Consider the following 24,081-nt stretch of genomic DNA (forward strand, 5'->3'; position numbering starts at 1 on the left):
AAGTGGCTCGAACCACGATCTGGGCCAAATAATTGATTCAAAAAACAGTCACTGATCACACTTGGAGTTTCTTCTCGATTCGAAATTATTTATGACTCAGATTGTAGAGGATACATGCAACTTCTTTTGTGGCAGCTGAACATGTCCTAATCTGCTAGAACGCTGATCACTTATTACAGAGAGTAGAACGCTGATCACTTATTACAGAGAGAGGAACAAAGGGAGAAGAAAAAGAACAGATCATTGGAGTCCCCTTGCCTTCTTGCATGTCTTGTGTTCTAAGCCTGTAGTACTTGACAGTGAACGATATGACTCCTGAGACCACTGCGGCCTGCAATGTTCGACAAGAGGTTGGTGACAAAGGTCCTCAGCTGCCCTCTCCCTGCCACCGTCTCCCACCTCAGGTCTCCGCTATCCTTCGCTTCCACGTCGACCAGAGTAATGCTCATGTTGTTCCTGACGATGCACAGCTTCCCCCTGAGAGGAAGCAGAGCCGCTGCTTCGAGGGCTCGAGAACTCCCCAGGTGCAGCTTGCTGTCGATATGTATACTCCACGAATCCGTGGATGCGTCGTATGACCTCAGCTTGCAGCCGTCCTTGCAGTCGAGAGCGTAGAGCTGACCATTCAAGCAGACGGATGGGTTCCTCCATCCCGTCACCATGCCATTGAACACCGGGCACCATCGGTCCGTGTCCGGGAAGTAGGCATCACAGATGACCTGCCGCTGGGCTCCGAGCCCCTTCAAGAACCACTTCCCCTCGTAGACGACGCCGATGAAGGGGACCATCGCGGTGCTCATGTCGGAGATGTACGTCCACCGGTTCTTGTTGGGATCGTAGAACTCCGCCGACCTGAGCGAGCGGTGAACGCCTTCGCTCTCCCCTCCGGCAACATACAAGCAGTTGTTGATGACGCAAGAGCCGAAGAGGTGCCTCCTCCGAAGCATGTCGGGCGCGCGGTGCCACTTGTTGGTCCTCGCGCTGTAGTAGATGACGCGCCGCATCGATCCCTTGCGACGATCCTTGCCCCCTAAGAGGTACAGATGACAGCCGCTCAAGACGGCGCAGCCGAACCCGGTGGCCTCGGAGTACTCCTTGGGGATGGGAGGCAGGGGATGCCAGAGCTGGTACCTGGGATCGAAGGCGTCCCACGATATCCGCCCATCCCTATCTCTTCTGATGACGTAGATCCACTCTTCCGCGATGCCGAGGGTCCTGCGGAGTGAGTAGAAGTAGTTCCCGGCGAGGAGGCGTTGCCACCTCTTGCAGACCAGCCTGAGCTTCCGGTGCTCGGCCCGTGGCACGCGGATGAGGCAGGCGATGGCGAGGTCGTCGGGGAGGCCGGGCAGCAGAGGAGACTGGCAGCGATTCCTCTCCTGCGCTGGCTTCGACCTCACGGGGTGGATCGACGTTCTGATCTTGGGCTGAACGCAGAGCTTGCTGCCGGGGACATATTTCTTGCCTCCCGTCACTGTCTTGAAGCCACCATCTACTCTACAGAGGCATGCTGAGCTATCAACCTGCACTCATGACAGACATCAAATGGAGTCATAGATTCGCGTCGATCTACAATTCATTTGATTTGGATCAGAACCAAACAGCACAGGTAAAGCCTCCAATGTGTTATATATATATATATATAGTGAAAATTGAACTTTGAGATCATCAACAACAAAGATGGTTGCTCAAAGTATAAGCTAACATTGACATCACACTAGTTTTATTGTATGGAAGGGGAGATGGGTTGTTAGCCTATCAATTTATTAGGCTCACCCAAACTCATTATTTTCTTTCCTTTGTACCCTTATTTTCTAATTAAGAGCACTCTTAATCTTCATACCGCAACACCTTTATCTGTAGCAGGTTATATGGGCTCTTTAAATGAAACTAAGCAATGAATTACCACTAATCAAGGCAAGAACACCAAACAATTATTAGCACCCACAAGAACAAGAATGAGTCAAATCTTTTTCCTCACAATCTTTCTGCAATCACAAAAGGCGAGAAAACAAAGCAGTCTCAGAATCAAAATTCTTTTATGGAAGAAGAAGAAACACAAGAACAGAGGGGAAAGGAGGAGGCAGAACTCACAAGTGGAGGGTGATTCCGTCTCTCCACGTCCATCCTCGACCAAACTTCTTCGCCGGAGTTCATCTTCAAAGCTTCTCACACCTCCAATCCCATCTCTGAGACACGCCACACACCTGGCCACTCCTGCCCTCGACGAGCATACCACTGAAGCGTAAACTGAAAGAGAACAGCAAACGAAGGAAAGAGAGGGAGAGAGAAAGAAGGAAAGAGGGCAGCTCTCTTTCTCTCGACTCCTTTGGTCTTTAGCAGCAGCGGTGTGATCTTTGAAATATATACGTCTGGTTGTCTCCGTCTCGACGGTGTCGTGAAAGGTAGCGGCAGATAATAAAGGAAGAGAGAGGAGCTGCTGCTACTTCAAACAGGGCATTAATGCCGCGGTGGCCCGCATGACACGCCCCCCATCGGTAAAAACCATTGCGGTCCTGAGGGCTCACGCCATGGGACCCGAGAAGCTGATGTGATGCGAATCCCCGGTTATCATGCTTCCGACCGTTGGATTCCATCGTTTTGATCCATTGAACTCTACTTCATCCTCCTCGAAACAAGAGATGGGCCGATTCAAGAGACGAGACGAATCACGAGAACTCCACAGGCGGAGCTCACCAGCTCTCTCCCCAAGTATTTGGTGACCCACCACGATGTGCTGACATAAAGCTTGCAATGACTCGATCAGCCTTCCTCTTACGACTCCACCCTAATGGATTCGCACAGCCTGCCTGCCTGCCCTAACGCCGACGTCAAGTTGAGAGCAGCGTGCCATTATGTCGACATGAACGCAGAGGGGGAGACTTTCAAGTGCGGCGCTGACCCGAACCACTTTGCTCTTGTGGTGGTGGAGTGAGTTGGGGAAGGACAGACCTAAACCACCACCGGGGAGAGGGTGGAGGATGATGCAGGGATCGAAAGGTTTATGTGGCTGTCTCATAGTGAGAACGGGGAACAGTTGGATCTCAACTCATCAAAAGGTCTGCAAAGAGACACTTAAAAAGGTCATCAAGCAGAAGAAAAAAGGTGGTAGGAAGACTGTGACTGTGTGACTGGAGAACAACTCAGACTGTGTGTGGATGTGAGACTGAGAGGGAGATAGAGAGTTCCATTGCAAGTTTGAGTGAGAATTCTCCATGGAAGGAGGAGAAAACAAGGGAATAAAAAAGAGTAGCTTTCTGAAGCTTTACTTAGTCTACTCCCAAGTACAGGACATGCTCTTGTGTTCTAGGGTTTGCCTTTTGTTGTTTCCTACCTCAAACACAGACTGGTTAGAACAATTAGTAATAGTTGCAAGTTGCAACAAGTCTGTCATAGATTTAAGTACAATATAAACAGTTTATTATATGGATGTGGACTGAGCTCAATGCCATGAATAAAGATGTCAAGGTGATGTGGGTTTGGCTATATGCTTGGAAGCTTTAGAAGAAGATGCCTTTGCTGAGGGAGGATGAGAACAGTGGGACAAGTTGCAAGACAAGATGAAGTAAATATCAAAGCCATTTCCTGTTCATATCAAATACTTTTTTTCTAAGCAAGTCTTTTGATCCTCAATATATGAGATAAAAAAGGGGGTCTTTTGATGCTCATTTGAGTCTTGTATTCTGCATCAGGTGACAAGCAATTGGCCACAAAGAAGATACTGAACTCTCTGACAGGTCTTTTATATTTTGTTTTGTTTGAATCAGATCTGGATTCGAAGGAATCAACATGCAGATTGCAGAGAATTTTTTCTGATTTATTACAAGAACACTGTCATTGACTTTTGGTCAAATCATGGAAGAAATTTTGATTATACTTTTCTTTCTTTCTTGCTATATTTGTTTCCTTGAATCATATAACAATCATACCATTATACATTACATGATATCAAAATTAATACCAATATTATCATTACCATTACTATTGTCATACAAATACCATCTCCATCTCATTACTATTACCCATTATAATTATCAATATCATAATTAAAAACATCACCATGGATCTTTGCTCACACCAGATTTCTGTGATTGCAATATTCTATCTCCAAATCCTGAGCTTGCTTTTCAACACTATAATTTCCTTTTGTGAAATGCCCCATTAGATGCTTAGAAACATGTTATGGAAAAGAGAGTGAAGAAGGAGTCCTCTCTTTCTTGGAGGAATCATCCATTGTATAAAACTCTTTCTTGTATAGGATCAATCAATCCTATCTTACCACAACAAATAGAGGCACTGTGTGCAGATTGAAAACAGTGAGAATTTTGCTTTTGATCAATTGCAACTTTCACAACTAGGAAGAACAAGTCATAGTTCATACAGAAAACAGTGTGCGACACCATGGATTGAGACTCCTATCCAAGTTTTCTTAGTTCCTGTTTCAGTGGATTTGGGCTCGGCTCACTCTCATTAATCGTGTATCAAACCAGTTTGATCTCTTTGACCAGTTCAAGGTAACTTTGGATTGATGTAGACCAGTTCAAACTTGTTTGACTTGTAATTAGATATAACCAAATAGAAGTTATATCAGTTTAGGGATGATTTCAAACTAGTCTTATCAGAATAATATATTAGTTTGATCGGGTTATGATTGAATTAAGTCAAGTTTGAATCAATTAAGACCGATTCAATTAAGGTTCAGGTCAATTAAGGGTATGATGTTGATAAATCATTTATGAGTTTTAAGATATTAAGTTTGATTCATGAGTTTAATTATGATTTGTCAAGAGATAAGCCGTCTACTTAGATTGGGTATACATGTTAGAACTCTATTAGTTATGACCCACATAACAAAAGCTTCAAATAATGTAACGAATAACATGCTCTAGATTGAATCTCTCCTATGATCTTTTTATTACGATCTATATTTATGAAGATATTTGATTGATAAATGTACATAATAGTAAGAATTGACGTAAGATATAAAATTGATATAATAAGAAGTGATACATGTTAATTGTGATGAGGCCATTATACTTTTGGAGGATATAGGGGACTGTTAGACATAAAAATTAGATAATGATTTCATTTGTTGGGAGAAAATGTATTTATGATGAGTGAGGGATATCACTCTATTATTATTGGGAGAAAATCCATTCTAATTATATTTGTTAGTGGGAGTGTAATCCCTCAAAACCTTAAATTTGAAATAATTTTGAAATTAAATAGGAAATCAGGAATATTTCATCTCAAGAGGAATATTATTTTTTTAAACTAGATTTAATGATTAGAGAAGTTTTAAACCTAAATAAAAATATTTAGGTTTAAAACTAAAAATATTTATATAGGATTAAGATAATATTCAGAAGACTTAGTGTAACACTATTTTTAGTTTTATCTATATCCTACATGTATGATTAAGGTACAATATTATATTTTAAATTTTTATTACTATTATCAGTAGGACTACCATGAAATGTATATAATTTTAAAATTAAAACATACTAATTATTAAATACAATAATAAATATTATTTTTAAAACTTGTATATACTTATATCATCAAATTAATGAAAACATAAATATAATATATCCAAAAATTTTATAAAAAAAATATCTACAGTTCATTGTTTATATCAACGACATAGATTTATACGTCTCACTTTCCTACCCAATTACTTGGATGAGATATTAGTATCCTTACCTACAAAATAGAGTACCTCGAAGGTAGAACGTGCAACCTCACGTACAGATATAACAATGACCTATGAAATTTTTTTTTGTAGTATAAATTTTGGATTTATTATATTTATATTTTTTCTTTAGTTAGATATTATAATTATGTACAGATATTAAAAACCTTATGTATAGAGGAAACCTTATCATTTTATTTAATAAGTTAGTATACTTTAATTTTTAGATTATCTACTTTTTGTTGTATTCTTGATTATAATAACAATGAGGATAAAAATACAATATCCTATTTTAGTCATGTATATAGATATGGATGAAAATAAAGATAAAGTATTACATATATAGATATGGATGAAAATAAGAATAAAATATTACACTTGCTAATTTGAAAAATTTTAGGGAAGGTGACTAATTTCCAATAATTTAAAGAGGATCAGAAATCTTACACATGGAATATCAAATGGATAACCATGAGATTATGTTTCCTAATACTTTCTTGCCTTCTTAATTGACTTGGACCATAAATCCATGCAGAATGTTCTCTCTCATGCAATTTGAGGTTGCGTTTCAATCACCGAGTTTGAAGAAAGGCTTTTGACTGTTCTTAACCTGCCAAGAAAGATTCATATATGAATGGTTGAGGTTGAGGTTGAGTTCCTCCGGAAGCTTGTTCTGATTTGGTTCTACAATAGCATAAATCAGACGTTAATGATCTGTCCATGGCACCACATCAGCCTAAATATTTTGTTGTCTAACAAATTATTTTAATTTGGCTTTTCAAAATGACATTTATGGTTTATTTCTGAAATATCAAGGTAATTATTTCAAATCTCATTCATTCTAAGTTTAATTTATAGATTTGGAAAAAAAATAATTTATAGATCAATATTAGCAATAGTATTTTTATTAACTAGGAATTAATAGAAATACTATATTTCATTTCAATTTTATGAATCCTTACACTCTGGCATTAGTCGTAGAGGAGATATATGTTTCGTAAATGAAGAGAGTTATGACGAAGGTGACAAAAAAAAAGTGCTTAGAGACAATAAGGAAGAAAAGATATTTTATGACGAAAACGATGATAGAGACAAAATGGTAGGTGGGTTCCGTAGATTATGCCTAATATGATGGATCGAGGGAATAAAGATGAATTTTTATTATAGTCATTTCCTCTCCAATGGGGAGGGCTTGACACCTAACATATGAGAAGGAGATAGATGAAAATGATCGAACGATATCATAAGATATTTAGAGCACTTAAAAAAAAATATCAAATTAGAAAACTAAAAATGTAGATGATTATAAAAAAATCATCCAAAATTTATGGTTTATTCTTGAAATATGAAGATAATTATTTAGTTTTACTTTATAGATTTTTTTTGTGTGTTTATTTTTCTATGAATTTTCAAAAAAAGAAAGATAAATACTGGCAAGGTATTAACCAGGAATTAATAGAAATACTATATTTCATTTCAATTTTATAGCTGTACATCTTCCCACCTTGCGTTATTTCTTGATTGGGTTAATTAGCTCAATAACTCATGAGATAAGATTGGACGGCGTGTTCCATCAATGCACCTTAGTTCAAATATATTTGCATCTCATCTCACTCACCTACATCCAACCCAACAGCCTTTGATTTCGATATCTGAGTTCATTTTTTTCCTAATAACACAAATTATTTCCTAATGACACAATTATACCCAATAACACAAATTATTTCCAATCAAGTACCCTAATCTTTTTTGGTCATTCTGTTTCTTATAATATTATATATATATATATATATATATAATAAAGACTATAGTTTTTGTTTATTATTTTTAACATTTTTCATATATTTTTCTTACCTTCCTTGACATTATCAACCCTAATTATTTCATAAACTGTGGATAATGCAGCCAGCTCAGCATGCCGGACTATAAGGGAGAAGGGAGATCCTCAAGATAACATGAATCGAGTCGGATCCACGTGTCAAAAACAGGAAACCGGTCCACGTCAGGAGTGCCAGTTGCCTACCGATTGGAGGGCGACGGTGGACCGCACACGTATACGCCCCTTTTCTTTATATGGGGCACACGGTGGTCGGCCGTGGCTCATCCTCTGTTCCACCTCGTGCGCTCGCATCCCCGACTCTTCGCTCCTTCCGTTTTGCCTTCATCGTCTTTCTGTGGTTCTGCACTCGATCCTTCTTCTTCTTCTTCTTCTTCTCTCTCTCTCTCTCTGTGATAGTTGAGGAGAACGATGTTGGGCGATAAAGGTGGTGCGCTGCCGCTGGCGTCCTTGAACCACATCTCCGTCGTCTGCAGATCTCTGGTGAGGTCACTCGATTTCTACCAGAACGTGCTCGGCTTCCTCCCCGTCCGCAGGCCCGGATCCTTTGATTTTGATGGCGCATGGCAAGTTGATTTCCTTGGTCTGATCACTATCGATGGCAACGTTTTCACTGAAGGAGAGGAGTTTGGGTTTGGGTGATAGGTGTTTTCCATGAACTGGTATTATTTTTCTTATGATCTCTAGGTTGTTCAACTATGGAATTGGCATCCACCTACTGCAATCTGAAGACCCTGAGAACATGCCGAAGAAGAGGGAGATTAACCCCAAGGACAACCATATCTCCTTCCAGGTAACTCCATCAATCTCTTTTTCTTCATCGTATATGTCAAGTTGTATCATGTCACTTGGAAAAAGCGTGTGTATTGGAGAATTGAAGGTTAACAGAGCATAGAAGATGGACAGTAACACACCAAATCTGTCATCGAACGGGATGTTACTATAATACCATTTGCTGTGCAATTCAACTACGATACGCACTTAAACTTTCTGTGTTCTGTACATCTTGATTTCGAGATCAACACAATCAAAATTTCTCTGTGGTATCGACATAGCGTGATGCTGTGACACACACAGCCCACACAAGTGGTCGGTCCGTGATGCACTCGCAATCACCGTAGTCCCGTGCTTACCCTTCTTTTGTCTTGGATCTACGCTACAAAACAGTGCGAGAGCTTGGCGTTGGTGGAGAAGCAGCTGAAGGAGATGGGCATACCTTACATCCAGAGCGGCGTAGAAGAGGGCGGGATCTACGTGGACCAGCTCTTCTTCCATGATCCGGACGGGTTCATGATCGAGATCTGCAACTGCGACAACCTCCCGGTGATCTCCCTCTCCGGCGAGCCCATAATGGCGTGCAAGAGGGTAAGCCTTATTCCGCAACCACAGCAACAGCAACCACAACAACAGCAGCAGCAGCAGCAACACCAAGAGTCCTGCGCGTGAAGATGGAAGTCCAGTACGATTGCTTATCTTATTCTCGCTCTTTTTCTGTGTGTTTGGAGTCGTGCAGGCGTGATGTTGGCGACTTGCATGTATCGTCGCGATGTATGAACTATGAAGCCAGTTGTGAGTTTGTCATGTAACCTTCGTCGTTTTCCACCTTTCGTTTCTTTCCACGAGGTTGGCAGCATTCACAGGAATCTCGTGAGAGTCGCGTACACGCCCTGACCTAAACGAACAACTGGACGAACGTGAGCCATGCGATGCTTACTAATAACACTGGCATTTCAACAAACAGTAGGCCCTCCGAATCATCACCTCAATCTTTCTCCCTCTGCGACCAAGCAGTTTGCCGCGTCTATACACGTATATATACTGCAGCAGATTTCCTGTGCCATTCCGTCCTCGAAGAGAAACCATCTTGGCAGATTAATCCCGAAAGATGCACTATTGTTTGATCCTGAGGAAGAGGACAACAGTCCATGACGGGGAACAACAGTGGTGTCAACCCGAAATAGGAATCCAAACATCCTACGACATCTCAAATTCTTAAGGTCTCATGACACACCCTCCACCCACTTCCAAAAGCTTCAGTTCTACCTAAGCGACTTGTCATTGTCTGTTGCAGTCATCTTATGACAATTGAAGGCATCAAACCTACGATCTCCATCACCAAAGCAGAAAGCAACCTGGAAGTCATCACAGGAAGAGAAACGGGATCAAGACGCAGCAGCTGAACCATGTTTCTTGGGGACACAAACACTTCTCTTAGGCTCCACTTCTGATTTGAAAGATAGTCGTCATTCATGCCATGCAAGTCACACACCTTCTGTTCTTTCAACATCTGTTTCAGAACACCACCTGCTTGTTCGACCTCATCTCTTCGTCAAGCTTTTTGCAGTTGGAACAAAAAGAGCAAAAATTTACAGCAAAGGACTAATTAATTCTAGCTTTTTTTGTCAAGAATAAACGCGGCTGTTGATCCATCATCAGCTGTGACGAAAGATTTCGAGAATGTGTGCATAACTTTTGGTACATTTATATATTTGAAAAGATAGCAAATATGCACGTAAATTATGGGATTTATGCAAATCATTGGACCAATCGAATATCTAAATCAAGAGATATCAGCACGCACTATAATCAAAGGACCTGATAAATCTATCATCTCCTTCGAAGATAAGGTGGTTCAGTAAGGAAGTGAATCATATCATATCATTCTTTTATCATCCCACTCTATAACTCGTGTAGAATATTACAATTTTATCAATAAGCTGTAAGTTTTTAATGATTTTGGATCGACTAACATCCTTAGCCACCATTTTAGATATGTTAACAATTTTATACTTAGTTAAGTTCATTGTATTTAGATTTTTATTTATTATTTTTATTAAGATCTTTTTTAATCTCTCCTTGTATCTTAAATAATTATAACAACAACAGTTTATAAATATCAAGAGTATTAAAATGATGATGAAATGATTATAGTCTATATTAATAAAAGCATATAGGAAGGATATGGTAGGAATCGAGACATGATCTTTCTAAGCCATCCTTTTAAGACCGTCTTTTTGGTGCGTTGGGAGCCAAAATGTTATCACATTAATCAGATCATATAAGTAGGACTTGGGAAGAAGTTATAACTCTATCATTTATCAAGTGGGATGAGTTTCTTGAAAAGCTCATGTATTTTTGGGATTCCAAAAATGCTTTTTAGGTCGGATATATAATGATTGATTTTGCTGATAGCAAAGCTATACAGTGGTTTTTGAAGTATGTTTATCTGTCCATACAATATGTATTATTTCTCTATCATGCTATATATATAAAGTATAATATAATCTGCTATAAGAGTTGCATGCTTAGCTCCATACCATTACTCTCCGTTCTTCTTCTCACTACTGGTATCTCCGCTGTACTTCCATGTTTTGACAGTCCGTGGTCTCTCTCTCTCTCTCGTTCTGTAGCTTCACCTCTCCCCGCATCGAAGGACCCGCGGGAACAGCGCGGGCCTCGAGGCTTGCTGAACCCTTGATAAGGCGGGAAAAATCCGCCACGATCTGACGTCCGCCGTCGGCCGTCCTGCTCTGCTATGATGTGATGGGACGACAGGTCAGGATCCAATGCCTGACAATTAGATGAGTAACAGGAGGGTTCGGCCGACGAGGAGACCCAGCCCGATGGATCGTCGTGACGGACGTCTCTCACCCGTTACGATCGGATGAAGGCCTGTTACGATGAAAGCCTAATGACTCAATGTGACAAAGACGGAGACTTGTTATAGCGAAGATGAAGACACGCTGCAGCTGGGACGACGGCCCGCTGTAGCGGAAGCCCCAAACCCGTGACAGTAAGAATGAACACTATAACGGTAGGCAAATAAGGCAGTTTGAGAAGTACTAGTCCGGAAATTCGACTCATGCCACAACGCTAGTTATAATGGGACATCGAAAGCCAGAGGTGTGTGAGTCGATACAGAGTGGTAAGATTCAAGACAGCATTTTGTTCGGTAAGGAAATGGACCGTGAGAAGTATGACAAGGTCCTTGAAGCTTGCTCTTTTTGAAGAATGGCTTGGAGATCCTGCCATTCGGAGACCAGACAATTATAGGGGAGAGAGGCATCTACTTGAGTGGAGGACAAAAGCAAAGAATTCAGATTGCTCGTGCTCTGTACCATGATGATGCTGATATCTTCCTGTTTGCTGATCCATTCAGTGCTGTCAATGCCCACACAGGATCTCATCTCTTTAAGGTGCTCATTTCATCTTAATCATAATTTTCATTGAAATGGTGAAACATGAATGCCTCACATCCTTGACAGGAATGCTTGATCGGCCATTTAGCTTCAAAAACAGTGATATATGTCATCCACCAAGTGGAGTTCCTACCTTCAGCTGATCTCGTTTTGGTGAGTGATGCTTTTCTTCTTTTGTTCATTTTTCTTGATTCTTCAGTTAATAGCATCAGAGCTTTCTTAGATTACATAACAAAATATTGCTGCTCTCTTTCCTAGTGTATGAGAGATGGAAGGATTGCACAAGCAGGAAGGTACAACGAGATACTAAACTCCGGATCAGAGTTCATGGAAGGTATAATTGGTCAGCGCGCATAAGCATGCTTTGGAAGCACTCGACACAATTGATCTTGATACAGGTGCTTCACACAACAACATGGACACGAGAAGTAGCCCACGATCTCTTCACCAAGTTGACAGCAAAGATGAGGCAGAAGAGGAAAGCAACAAGAAGGGACAACTAGTTCAAGAAGAGAGGGAGAAAGTCAAAGTTGGGTTTTGGATCTACTGGTGATATATAACCATGGCATATAAAGGAGATCTGGTTCCACTAATACTATTGGCTCAGATCCTTATTGAGACCCTTCTGATTGGTAGTAACTATTAGATGGCATGGGCAGCTCCTGTGTCGAAGGATGAGGAACCTCCTCTTAGTGGTTCGATGCTGATCTATGTCTACATCGCACTGGCCCTAGTGTGCTCCATTTGCATTCTTATAAGAGCTCTACTGCTTGTAACAGGCGGATACAAGATGGAAACACTGTTCTTCAACAAGTTGCACACCTGCATTTTTCGTGTTCCTATGCCACTCTTTGATTCAACCCCCAGTGGTCGTATCCTCAACAGAGTATGCGATTATCACTCATCTTTTCCTCCACAGTTTTGTAGTGCAAATGTGTTTGAGTTGACACTCAATTGTTTTTCCAGGCATCAACAGATCAAAGTGATGTAGATACCAGTATTCCTAACCAAATTGGTGCCATGATAAGCTAAGTAATTTTTTAAGTTATTATTGTTTCTCATCAGTGCTCGCTTTTTGAACATTTGTCTTTTATTTTGTTCTTTAGATGCATTACATAGATACGGTTTGGGAATAATCAAGGTTGATTGGTATTTGCAAAGCTCCAACCATACAACACTTCTCAGACACAATGTCAGGGTCAATGACAATTAGGAGCTTTGGCCAGGATGCAAGATTTGTAGGCACTAATTTCCATCTGTCGGACGATTACTCTCGACCTAAGTTTCACAATGCCATGGCTATGCAATGGCTTTGCTTTTGACTAGAAATGTTGTCTTCTCTTACTTTTGCCTTTTCTATAGTATTCTTGGTCTCTGTGCGAAAGGGAGTGATTGATCCTGGTAATTGCCTTGATGATATCTGGGTTCTATCCTGTCTGAGTGATGTGAAGAATGTAGGGTGCTAATTAATCTCTACCATTTTGTCTTCTTTTCCTTTCAGGCATTGCTGGCCTTGCAGTAACATATGGACTTAATCTTAATGCACTACAAACCTGGGTAATTTGGAATCTCTGCCAACTTCAAAACAAGATAATCTCTGTTGAGAGATTACTACAGTATACCAGCATTGCCAGTGAATCACCTCTCTTCATAGAATCAGACAAATTAGAGTCAAGTTGGCCATCTAAAGGTGAAATATGTATTCGTGACTTACAGGTAACACTATGCTTTTTGGTAATTTGCTTTCTTTTCCTTTTAGTTGTGTAACATTATGGAAGGGTCATATACTATGTCAGTGTAAAATTCAATTTGGTCTCTCTTGAACAGATGTAATTACTTTAGGAGTAAAGCAATGCATCATTTTATCTGATCTGTGATAGAGTGCTGATTTTGCAAAATGTTTTAACTCTATCTATGACTTGGTTATGCTTCAACCATAGTTCTGTCCTTGTGATTTTACAAAGTGAAAAATCATGGAAAAAATATGTGAATATTAGTATTGGTTTATAATGCTTCCTCAAAAATGTCAAAAATATAATTTTAAGCATGTCTCTGTTGAGTAAATATCTCTCTTTCAAGCTGTTTCTATACGCCATTGATGCCTGTTTTTATTGGCAAAAAGTGATAATTCAATGTGTGTGCAGGATTGTTATCGACCGCAGATGCCTTTTGTGTTGAGGGGTCTGACTTGCATTTTCCCTGGAGGAATGAAGACTGGTATTGTTGGAAGAACAGGCAGTGGAAAGTCTACCCTGATACTGGTCCTTTTCCGGATAGTTGATCCTACCAACGGTCATATACTTATTGATGGTGTTGACATTTCAACGGTAGAACTTCGTGTGCTAAGATCAAGATTAAGCATAATCCCACAGGATCCAACAATGTTTGAGGGAACCATCCGTAGCAACTTCAACCCACTTGAAGAGTACACAGATGCAGAAATATGGGAGGTGATTTATCTTTGATTCATCATTTTCTTTCAATTGTTAATTACGCAGACTCGTTAATCTAATGCAACAGAAATGCTTTAGGCCTTGGATTCCTGTCAGCTTGGGGAGGAAACAAGGAAGAAAGAATTAAAGCTCAACTCTGAAGGTTAAGTATCTTTGTTGGCTTAGTTTGTGATTTGAGTTATAATTATAGTAGGATAAAGGCATCAAGATCTTACTTGCACGATCGGTTTGCGGAACAATGGAACCGGAAATAGGGTATCAAAATTGTCTTATGCAATCTGGCATATGAAATCTTATGCTCTAAAATTATATGTGATGATTGAGATTTAAAACTTTTCATAACTAGTATCAAGGTTATTTTTCTACTTTCGGTTGGATCTTTTAGGACTTCAATTATTTATTTAATCATGGATTGCAGTGAATAAAAATGGAGAGAATTGGAGCGTTGGTCAACGACAGCTTGTCTGTTTGGGTAGGGTGATTCTGAAGAAAAACAAGATTTTGGTTCTTGATGAAGCAACTGCTTCAGTGGATACTGCTACCAATAATCTGATTCAAAAGACACTGAGGCAGCAGTTTTCGAAGTCGATGGTGATCACAATTGCACATTGGATAACTTCTGTTCTCGGTAGTGATATGGTTTTAGTTCTTGATGATGGTAAGTACAATGAAGTTTTTTGTTTCTTTTTTCTTTACCTCAAGATACATCAGTTCATCACCTCTAATGTAACCTTTTTCTTTTTCTCTGGTGACCAGGATTGATTGTGGAATATGACACACCAGCAAGATTGCTAGTGGACAAGTCTTCTTTATTTGCAAAACTTGTCGCAGAATACACCATGAGATCTAGTTCAGGTTTTGATCAACTAAATAACTGATACACTATCTCACTGAGAATATTTTGGGTGCAAGAAGATGGTCAAGAACTGTAAGTAAAGATGTGTTGTTCCCTTTCTTTGATCCATCTGGCTATGTCATATAAACAGTAATGATCACATGTCGCATTAGAATGAGCTAGATCTTTACTCATACTCGGAACTAGATTGTTCTGTTCTACTTATCAGTAAAACTACTGGCACATCACTACTATCAACACCTAATGTAGAATCTCTCTCCATCCTAGACTAGTCTTTGCTTGCTACACTAAAATGCAGATGTACTAGGAAACTTGCATCAGCTATATAGCTCAAAAACTGTTATGTAATCAAGAGAAGGGAAGTAACACTTCTCTCAGTTGTTTAATAATAGGCTTCTATATCACTTTATTCTATATGGCTTGAGCTCATACAGTTAAACCAATAAGTCTCTCCCTCTCTAAAAAAAGAAACCAGTAATAAGTGCAAGAAATATAGAAATGCATCTATCACTCCCAAAATCTGTTTGATGAATTGCTGGTTTTTGTTGACTAAACTTTGTATCCACAGTAGTAGTAGGGACACCTCAACTTCCACATTACCTCAGATAACATATTAGTGTGGTTCAGTCAATCTAAATAGGATTTTGCATGATTAACAGTTTTCTTCCATCTTTGAGCTTATATTAACTTTAAGCACACATCAAAACTGGCATGAAACTGAAACACAAGCTGACAGAGTTCAACCAGGTATTATTGGAGGTTCTGCAGTAAAGAATAAAAGGATTATATATATATATATATGTGTGTGTGTGTGTGTGTGTGTGTGTGTGTGGTAAAAAATCTCATTAGCAGAGATATTTCAGTGATCATGTTTGGTTGTTTTGGTCTACTTCTCAGAACAAATATATCTTGCATCAACTGATAGAAATAAGCAAGAAGCTAAACCAGTTTAAGTAATGCACATAATAATGTTATAAAAGATAAAATTACTTATAGACTATCCAAAATTTTGCTGCGTAATTTTCACAACTAGTTTCATATGGCTCTTGGGATTTATCATGTAAATAGAATTGGTAAAAAAACATTTAGCTTCAAATAATCTGCAAAAAGAAGAGAAATGAATAAGAAGCAACTTACCGGAGAATCAAATTTACAGAAAGACAACCAATGTAGATCACAGAATTTGCTGAAAGAATTATACAGCATCAACAAAGAAAACCAGAAGAAATAGGAGCTCCCTTCAGTCCAAAGCAATATGAAGAGATAACATCTAGGAAATGATATTGTTTTGGTCTGAAAGCAGCTCCCATTTCTGCTGCTCTCAAGCCCTCAGAAAGCAGATGCAGGGAAGAGAAGAAAGCAGAATGGATGGAAGATGGGAAGGAACAAAGATGAACAACCATGCAGTCTCTGGTTGATATAATTACTTTGGCCTGTGGAGCTCTCCTTTTGTTTTCAACTTCATTTGGTACATTACTGATCTCTAGCTGCTCTTCCTTGTTTTAGCTGTACCACAATGGTTGTGGAATTTATGCATGGCAGGCCCAGTTTCTTCATTTAGGTTTCTTCTTTCAATGTTCATATGGTATGGTTTAATGGTTGCACCATGTTCTAGTTCATGAAGAAAAGAGGAGAGTGAAGAATATTTTTTCAGAATTTTTTTTAAGCTCTTTCTATTCTACTTTGGAGTAGAAATTAGAGGCTGGCATTCATAATGCATGTAATGTAATTAAGAATCATGCATCCTGAACAAGAAACCACCCATATTTGTCTCCCCTCTCTTATGTCAAGAAACATGAATGCTAGATTTTGCTATTAGCCAGAGCTCTCAAGTCTCTTTCTAGAGGGGGTGCATGTGTCAATCCACAGAGCATTTATGTTCTTTCCCTCACATTGTATGCTTAGTGTATTCTATTTAGGAAACCCATTCTACTTGGTGCAGAAGGGACTGCATCCTGTGTTTCTTGTGCTCCATCTGTGACAAGCTTTTTACTTTTTTTACATTGTTTTTCTCTTTCCTTTCTCCACAAGATTAACATAGCCTTCTTGTTTTATGCGGCTGTGAATCTGATTCCTTTCTTCTAACTTTTATGCCCTTCCATCTCTGAGGTTTGATCAGTAAAGTCGGTTTTAATTAGGTGTCTCACTGTCAAAGATGACTTACTCTTTAGTCGCAAAGTAGCAAACTTCTTTATCGTCGTGCCAAAGTATGTTCTTTGTTTATACTCCTTAAAAATGTTTAATCATATAATTCCATGTGACTGCCACTGTTAATACTGCATCTTGCTGTGCATTAACCACTGTTGGTAAGTAAAACTATAAATCCTTGTTTAAAGCCCCACAGTGTGGTTACTATTAGCACTAAATGATTCCTGACTGCAAAAGCAAGCATCATACAAGCCACTTGGACCTTTTGTTGCACCTTAATGGAATTTTGGTTTGGGTTGCACTCCAAATTAATTGAATGGCTCATAGTAGATAGTGACCTTGGATCACAGGACCCAAGGAATATTGCTTGGTAGCTAATCTGGATTAAGACAGCATCATCATGTTTTGGATGACTGAAGTGGTTTCTTGGTTTATCAGAGTGTATTATGTTTTACTTTGATGAGTAGTCACAGTGATGTACACTTGATCATCAAATGTCTTACTTCTGATCTAAAACATAATCTTAAATAGTGCTTGTAATAATAGTTATTAATGTTTGTCATAGTTACATAGATGGACCTTAAATATAATTTTCTTTTCCATTAATATTATGATATATGTAAACTGCTTACAATGCAGGATCTTCAAAGCATCCATGCACCCACCAAAACACATCATAACAAGAGAGTGAGATTGAGAATTACATTGAAATCATGTTATTTGATGGGGAGTTCTGCATCCTCCAATTGTTTGATGTTTTCTATCAATCTCCACCCAATGTTAAAAGAACTTGAGCTGATGAGTTGAAAGATGAAGCATTTTGATACTGACAATTGGTTGATAAACAAATAAATAATATATTACTAGATTTGTTTCTTAATCATTTAATTTGTTCTCTTTTTACAGACACATGTACATGCATATAACTAGCCTTATACAAAGAGTGATGATGTAGGAAAGCCAATTCACATGAAGAAACAACAAAACTGTTGAAGTTAATATATATGGCACATAATTTTTTAAAGGAAAATAATAGGGGGTTCCCCCAATAGCATATAAATTTCTCTCGTGTATATATATATATATATATATATATATATATGCGTGCGCGTGTGTATATGTATATGTATTATATGTATATATATGTATGTACTTATAGGGTTCCCCCAATAACATATAAATTCCTCTCATGTAGAATTATATATATCAATTGAAAAGTAGATATTATTCGTATTGCATTGAATCTAAGATACGATAATAAATGATTAGTCAACGTACCCATCCATTTTTTATATATGTAAAATAACAAATGATGCAGTAGTTGATCTTCTGGCAAAAGTATTATGGATCAGAAAATTGTTTTCTGGACTAAAAGAAAAAAAGCTAAAATGATGGTATAATTTGGAACAAATCAAAAGGCTTACAAATTCTATTCTTTTATAGAGTCGGCATCACAGTTTCCAAAGATGATTTAGTCCAACTAATAAGCAGTGTCCATCAAGGAAACAGTCAACGATGGGCGGCTCAACATTAGTGATCGCAGGATGTGGCACATATGATCACGTTGTGGTCACATCTATTTCATTCATTCTTTTATCTGCTGAATTCAATTCTCTGTAGCAAAAGAATAAAAGGGCTGTTAATAATCGGTGAATTCAGACAAAGTTATAGACACAGAAGAATGAGAGAACCCAACATCTCATCTACGTTTCCTTTGGCTTCAGGATTCAGAGGATGAACCGCAAGGAAGAAAAGAGTCTAATTCCTATTTGCTTATCTCAATGACTCTCGATTTCAGGGTGACACAGACTGCAACCTTTGTCATCTGTACAGAATTAATCGGCCTTGGAACAACAATTACATGACAAAATACTATTGTCTGTTGACAAAGAAGAAGAAGGAGAAGCAGCAGCAGCATGAAGGTTGGTCATGGTGGCCGCCAGGCTCACTGGCTTCTTGGCTTCGACGGCCTTGCCGATCCGCGCTTGCCGAAGAATCCACAGCAAAGGCAACGAGGGACCTTAGGAGATGGCGGGTCGACGTTCGGAGGGAGGACACCTGCACGGAAGGCGTGCCTGCCGTCGCCGGTGCTGCGGTTGCGTCCCATCGTTCGGCGGGTCGACCCCACGCTCTTCGAGTGCTTCAGTTCCCTGATTTCTTCGGCTCCTTCCTCCTCCTCCTTTTCCTTCTTCTCGGAGAACAACCTCTCATCCCACACCAGCCCTGATGAACCTGACCTCCTGAACGTCGTCGCAGATCTTTGTAGCTCTGCCATCCTCTCCCCCCCCCTCTCTCTCTCTCTCTCTCTCTCTCTCTCTCAATCGCTCTCTCGGTAGTTCCGCTAATAAATAGGAGGAGGCCGGAGAAGGAAACGGCGGATGATGAAGGAGAAGACGAAGAGATCCACGGAAACGGTGCAATCTGATGCTGTCATGGAGGATTCACGTATCTTATTAATGTAGTGATTGACGTGACTTCCTTTGGTTGACCTCCGGCTTTCCTTTGGCCAGTGGCGGACGCTGCATCGACCCACTCCAACATGGATCCGCCGTCCAAAGTAGAAGAAGAGTGTTCTTCGTTATTAGATGAGACATATTTTAAGTTAGATAGAGGGGATAAGCATTCTTGGGTAGGTTCCTATAGGATATGCATGAAGACAAGATCCACTTGCCGACCAAGCAATCTTGCTGCATCACCTGGCCTAATTGTCTTCGTTGGTGTGCTAAAGAAGGTAAACTTGTCATGACATGAAGAATTCTCTTAGTGTCCAAAGAAACATAATGGTCCCCTTCATGTTGCAATAATTTTAGGGCACTGACTTCACAAGAGGCCAAGAGTCAATCCTGTGAAGGTGAAGGGCAGACCATATTGAAACCTAACTCCCTTTCTCAGAATCAGAGAAGAAGAAAAGAAAAGGCCATCGATCAACACACTTATATGTGCATTGAAATGAGCTAATTTTCTTTGTTTATAGATTCCCTGAGATCGAATGGACACTTTGGGACTTGGACTAGTCAAGTTCAGATGGGAGGAGAATGGAGAGAATATTGTACAAGCTAGAAAAGGATCAGATCAAAGCTGACAATGTGAAGCACAACTTGACATTCAAAGTTGGGTTTGAATATTTGACTCATTGAATTATTCATCTGGCAATAAATAATATTGGAAAGGATGCATCACCCACCCAAAGAAAGCAGCAGGATCAGGCAAATTATTCCACCAGATCCTTGTAAATGTGTCTGCTACAACTTATTTCATTTGCTGAGCTGATTATGGTAATTGAAAAAGAGAGACTTTTTCCTCCCACTTCACCACCATGCATGTTAGTGGGACAAGAACCAGATCCCTTTTGACAATCTCTGATTAAACCTACAGAGACGATAGATTTTCTCAAGGAGCTTAAATATGCACATATGCAAATTCCTGTACTCAAACTATAGTAGGAAGCAGATATGTAAGAATGTTTAGAGAATGGAGCATGTTAACCAAGCTTAGCCCTTGATTCAACTGCATTTAATTGAACTTCAAGATCTTAATCCATCATTTAAGGCAAAAAAAATGCAATATAAATAAACTAAAAATGCAAAACAAGCTTCTCAAAGCATTGCGTGCTTGAACGAAACAGATATACAGGCCCTGCAAAAGTTTGTGAACAGCTACTCTAGGAACTTGGACTCTTAAAAGAGCTAATGAGCAGTATAACAGGTTTCAGAGGAAAGTTACATAAGTTTCCTGGAGTAGAACTTCTGATCAACCAGCGGAGATGGTCCCAGGCGAAGACCGCCGATATGGAGCACGATGATCAGGAATTCCATCCTCGAGTCGCTTCTCTTCAAACCACTTCAGCACTCTCTTCCATGGAAGATTTGTTACATGTACTATACTGCTGATCATTGCATTCTGTATTGCATAGCACAGAAACCAATTAGCGATAAGACAGTAATACCAAGATGTACTGATCCTAATCGTCATGCCTGTTTACAAATTGGATGCCTAAGTGAACCCAAAAAAGAGGAGAATTTCAGCATTATAATTTGGTGACAAGCTTCCAACTACAAAGGGCTACCTAAGTTATTTCGCGTGATACTGTCTACATTGAATGTCTTAAATACAAAGGTATTTTAGCAAGTTACTCACAGTCGGACGTTTTGTTCGCGAGTAAACTCTTTCTAATGTTTCGATATGCACTTTCTTCAGTCTCTTCTGTGCCAACCACCTTGTTCGCATTACGTGAACAGGAAGTTCTTTAGCGGGCTTGCTTTGTACATCATCCGTCGCTATAGCAGGAGGAGATTCCAACAGCTTGCTTTCTGGTTCAGGTGTATGTGTGGTGTCACCCATTAAGGACTCGGTTGAAGGTTCACTTGTCTGTTTGATTTCATCAGGTAAGGAAGCAGACATAAGCAAAAGATTTGGAGGTGGATCACGAAGCAATTCGAGGACAAAAGCCCTTTCTAGCCCAAGTTCTGCAGCAAGACTTTTAATCTGCAAAGAAAAATACCATGATAAACGATGAAATAATGAGTATCTTGAAACCATATTAACTATTGTTTAGACAAAATCTTCATTGCATGCGATCTTATGCTATTCATAATAAATAGGTATTCATAGTAAGACACTTACGCTAGTTTTACGCCTACCAATCTTTAAAGCACGAGCCAGTCTCCGCATCTGCCAATTCTTAAGCTTTGGTCTTCTGTCTTCATATTCATCATCCTCATCACTGCCCAAATGACCAGAACTTGGTGAAATTCCAGAAATATCATCATTATCTTCAATCTCTAGTGCTTCCTCTAACTCTAGTTCTAGCCTAGCCAAATCTTCTTCACTTATGTCATCATCAACATCATCACTCAGAAGGTTATCATTTTTCAAATCTTCCTCCAGTTGGCTGAAAAGTGCCTCAAAAGCATCTTCATCAATATCATCTCCAGCCCAATCACTATTTTGCTCTGTCGACTGACAATAAATTTCCGTCAATATGAGAAGTTCAAACATACATAACTTGCTCATGCATATTACCCAATTTACGCCACTGGTCCCTCAATAGAAACATAAACTTTGGCTGAATAGCATGAAACGAAAAAAAAAAAAAACTCTTCACAAAAATCGATGGTGGTGCATGTCAAAATACCATGAAGCCAAAGAATGAAGACTTAACATCAATAACAAAAACACAGTTCGTTGATCCTTACTGCTGCAGCTCACCCAGATGGATGTCTTTTGCAAATTAATTGTAAATGACATGATTATAAAATTAATTACTAATATAGATGTCTTAAAAACAAAAAACAATGTTTGCGCATAGAAACAGTAGAAATAACTATGTGATTTTGGTCGATGAGCATAAGATGCACATACCAGATGAATTCTTTGGAACAAAGAAATTTCAAGAAAAAGTATCCGATGCCCAAAATAAGCAGATAAAGATAGAAAACCAATCTGACATATGTGACATTTTCAGAGCTCGGTCTAGCACTTACAAGGTCTTCCAAAATGAAGCAAGGAAACAAGTGGTGCAAGTGGGGGCTCACCAGTAACTTAATTGATTGTTGTACATGAAGAGGATTTGCTAAGATTTGAGTGCATAAACAGCTATATGTGATCATATCATTAATTATTCCATTTCACCTTCTCTACAACTACCTACATGTAATTTGGGAGTGATTCCTTTGTACAATGAACTCTTTCCCACATTTCTATGAGATTTCACCTTATCCTTGGGTGTTTAATCCAATTTTCTGTCATTCTCTTTTTTCCTTTATCTTTCTCTTGTGACCAATTATGGTTGTACCTTCTTAACTGTAAACCTGATGGAGAAATGAGAAGCAAAAAAGTAAATGAACTTTGGATGGTGCTAGACACAGAAGATGTAAATAACACGGATGCTAATTGAAGATCCCCCAAGGAGAAAATTCTTGCATTGCATGGTTGCAAAGATATGGGTGGAGATTACTTTTAGTACAAATGCCTTTATGAATAATGATTGGCAAAGCATAGAATCTAACACGAGGAGTTCAAAGTGGAAGAGAATGTCTGTCACTGTACTTCGATAAACACTTTGAGGTGTGAAAGAACGAATTTACGTAGCAATCCCTGAATACACTACAATCTCAGGTCCTTAGGATGAAATCCCACTTACTAAATGGAACCCATGAGAGCATCCTTCTCGTTTGATATTTCCAGACCTCGTTACATGCTTCAAAGTGTCCAACACTTCAACATCCGAATAATCCAACAACGGGACAACTCCCAGAATTCAACAACCTAAATTCAAGTACCATAACTTAATTATCTTATGATACATGGAAAAGCTGAAACCCTTCTCGGCCATGTACAAGCGTATCAGGTAAATCACTTATACCATTATTCTATCTGAACTCTAAATGGTTTCCAACACTTCGGGATGGTAACATAAGTAGAATAAAGATCCAATTTTTGTGTTCCGAGGGGTTGAATTGTGTTGTGCCTTAGTTTACCAAGGCGCAAAAACTTGAAGAATCCAAGCAAAATAATACTTCGAAGAATCACGTCAAGAGCCGGCGATCCCGAGCCGGAAGGGGAGGAAACCGTACCTTACGCCTGGGAGGACCTTCCTTAGTTTTGGCGAGCCCCGAGCTGCTCTTCCTGCGCCGAGAGAAGGCGACGAGGGATTGGAAGGAGCGGCGCGGGCGCGGAGGTGCCGCCGATGAGGGGAGCTGCTCCGAGGCGCCAACCAGGAGAGGCAGCCTGCTCGTCGTTCTGCATCGGAGGGCCGCCGACGAGACCCCTAAGGCCATGGCGGGCGTCGAAGCGGATGCCGCCATGACCGCCCGAGCGAGCAAAATTATCTCCGCGACCCTTTTATCGCCGGGATTCCTTTGGAAGAGGCCGACGTGGGCGATAATTAGGCCCAATAA

At 39.6% G+C, this 24,081-nt stretch overlaps 4 protein-coding genes and 1 pseudogene across 4 annotated transcripts; 2 read left to right on the forward strand and 3 right to left on the reverse strand.

Moving 5' to 3' along the window:
- Positions 1–32: 32 nt before the first annotated feature.
- On the reverse strand, positions 33–2,463 carry LOC103990301 (F-box/kelch-repeat protein At1g55270). Its single transcript, XM_009409385.3, has 2 exons — positions 2,092–2,463; positions 33–1,520 (listed from the first exon to the last, which is right to left on the reverse strand). The coding sequence occupies exons 1-2, from the start codon at positions 2,152–2,154 to the stop codon at positions 279–281; spliced, it is 1,305 nt and encodes a 434-aa protein (XP_009407660.2). The 5' UTR covers positions 2,155–2,463; the 3' UTR covers positions 33–278.
- A 5,312-nt stretch (positions 2,464–7,775) lies between these two features.
- On the forward strand, positions 7,776–9,107 carry LOC135616873 (glyoxylase I 4-like). Its single transcript, XM_065116579.1, has 3 exons — positions 7,776–8,092; positions 8,214–8,319; positions 8,694–9,107. Exons 1-3 carry the CDS (start codon positions 7,938–7,940, stop codon positions 8,970–8,972), a joined length of 540 nt encoding a protein of 179 aa, XP_064972651.1. The 5' UTR covers positions 7,776–7,937; the 3' UTR covers positions 8,973–9,107.
- Positions 9,108–11,373: 2,266 nt separating this feature from the next.
- Positions 11,374–15,234, forward strand: LOC103991047 (ABC transporter C family member 3-like; annotated as a pseudogene).
- Positions 15,235–19,127: 3,893 nt separating this feature from the next.
- Positions 19,128–19,457, reverse strand: LOC135618039 (uncharacterized protein At1g15400-like). The gene has a single exon (XM_065118941.1). The coding sequence runs from the start codon at positions 19,455–19,457 to the stop codon at positions 19,128–19,130; it is 330 nt and encodes a 109-aa protein (XP_064975013.1).
- A 1,306-nt stretch (positions 19,458–20,763) lies between these two features.
- On the reverse strand, positions 20,764–24,013 carry LOC135616874 (protein OVEREXPRESSOR OF CATIONIC PEROXIDASE 3-like). Its single transcript, XM_065116580.1, has 4 exons — positions 23,758–24,013; positions 21,806–22,141; positions 21,320–21,667; positions 20,764–21,082 (listed from the first exon to the last, which is right to left on the reverse strand). Exons 1-4 carry the CDS (start codon positions 23,986–23,988, stop codon positions 20,933–20,935), a joined length of 1,065 nt encoding a protein of 354 aa, XP_064972652.1. The 5' UTR covers positions 23,989–24,013; the 3' UTR covers positions 20,764–20,932.
- Positions 24,014–24,081: the final 68 nt, after the last annotated feature.

The sequence above is a fragment of the Musa acuminata genome, chromosome BXJ2-7, assembly GCF_036884655.1.
Source record: "Musa acuminata AAA Group cultivar baxijiao chromosome BXJ2-7, Cavendish_Baxijiao_AAA, whole genome shotgun sequence".
Lineage (NCBI taxonomy): Eukaryota > Viridiplantae > Streptophyta > Magnoliopsida > Zingiberales > Musaceae > Musa > Musa acuminata.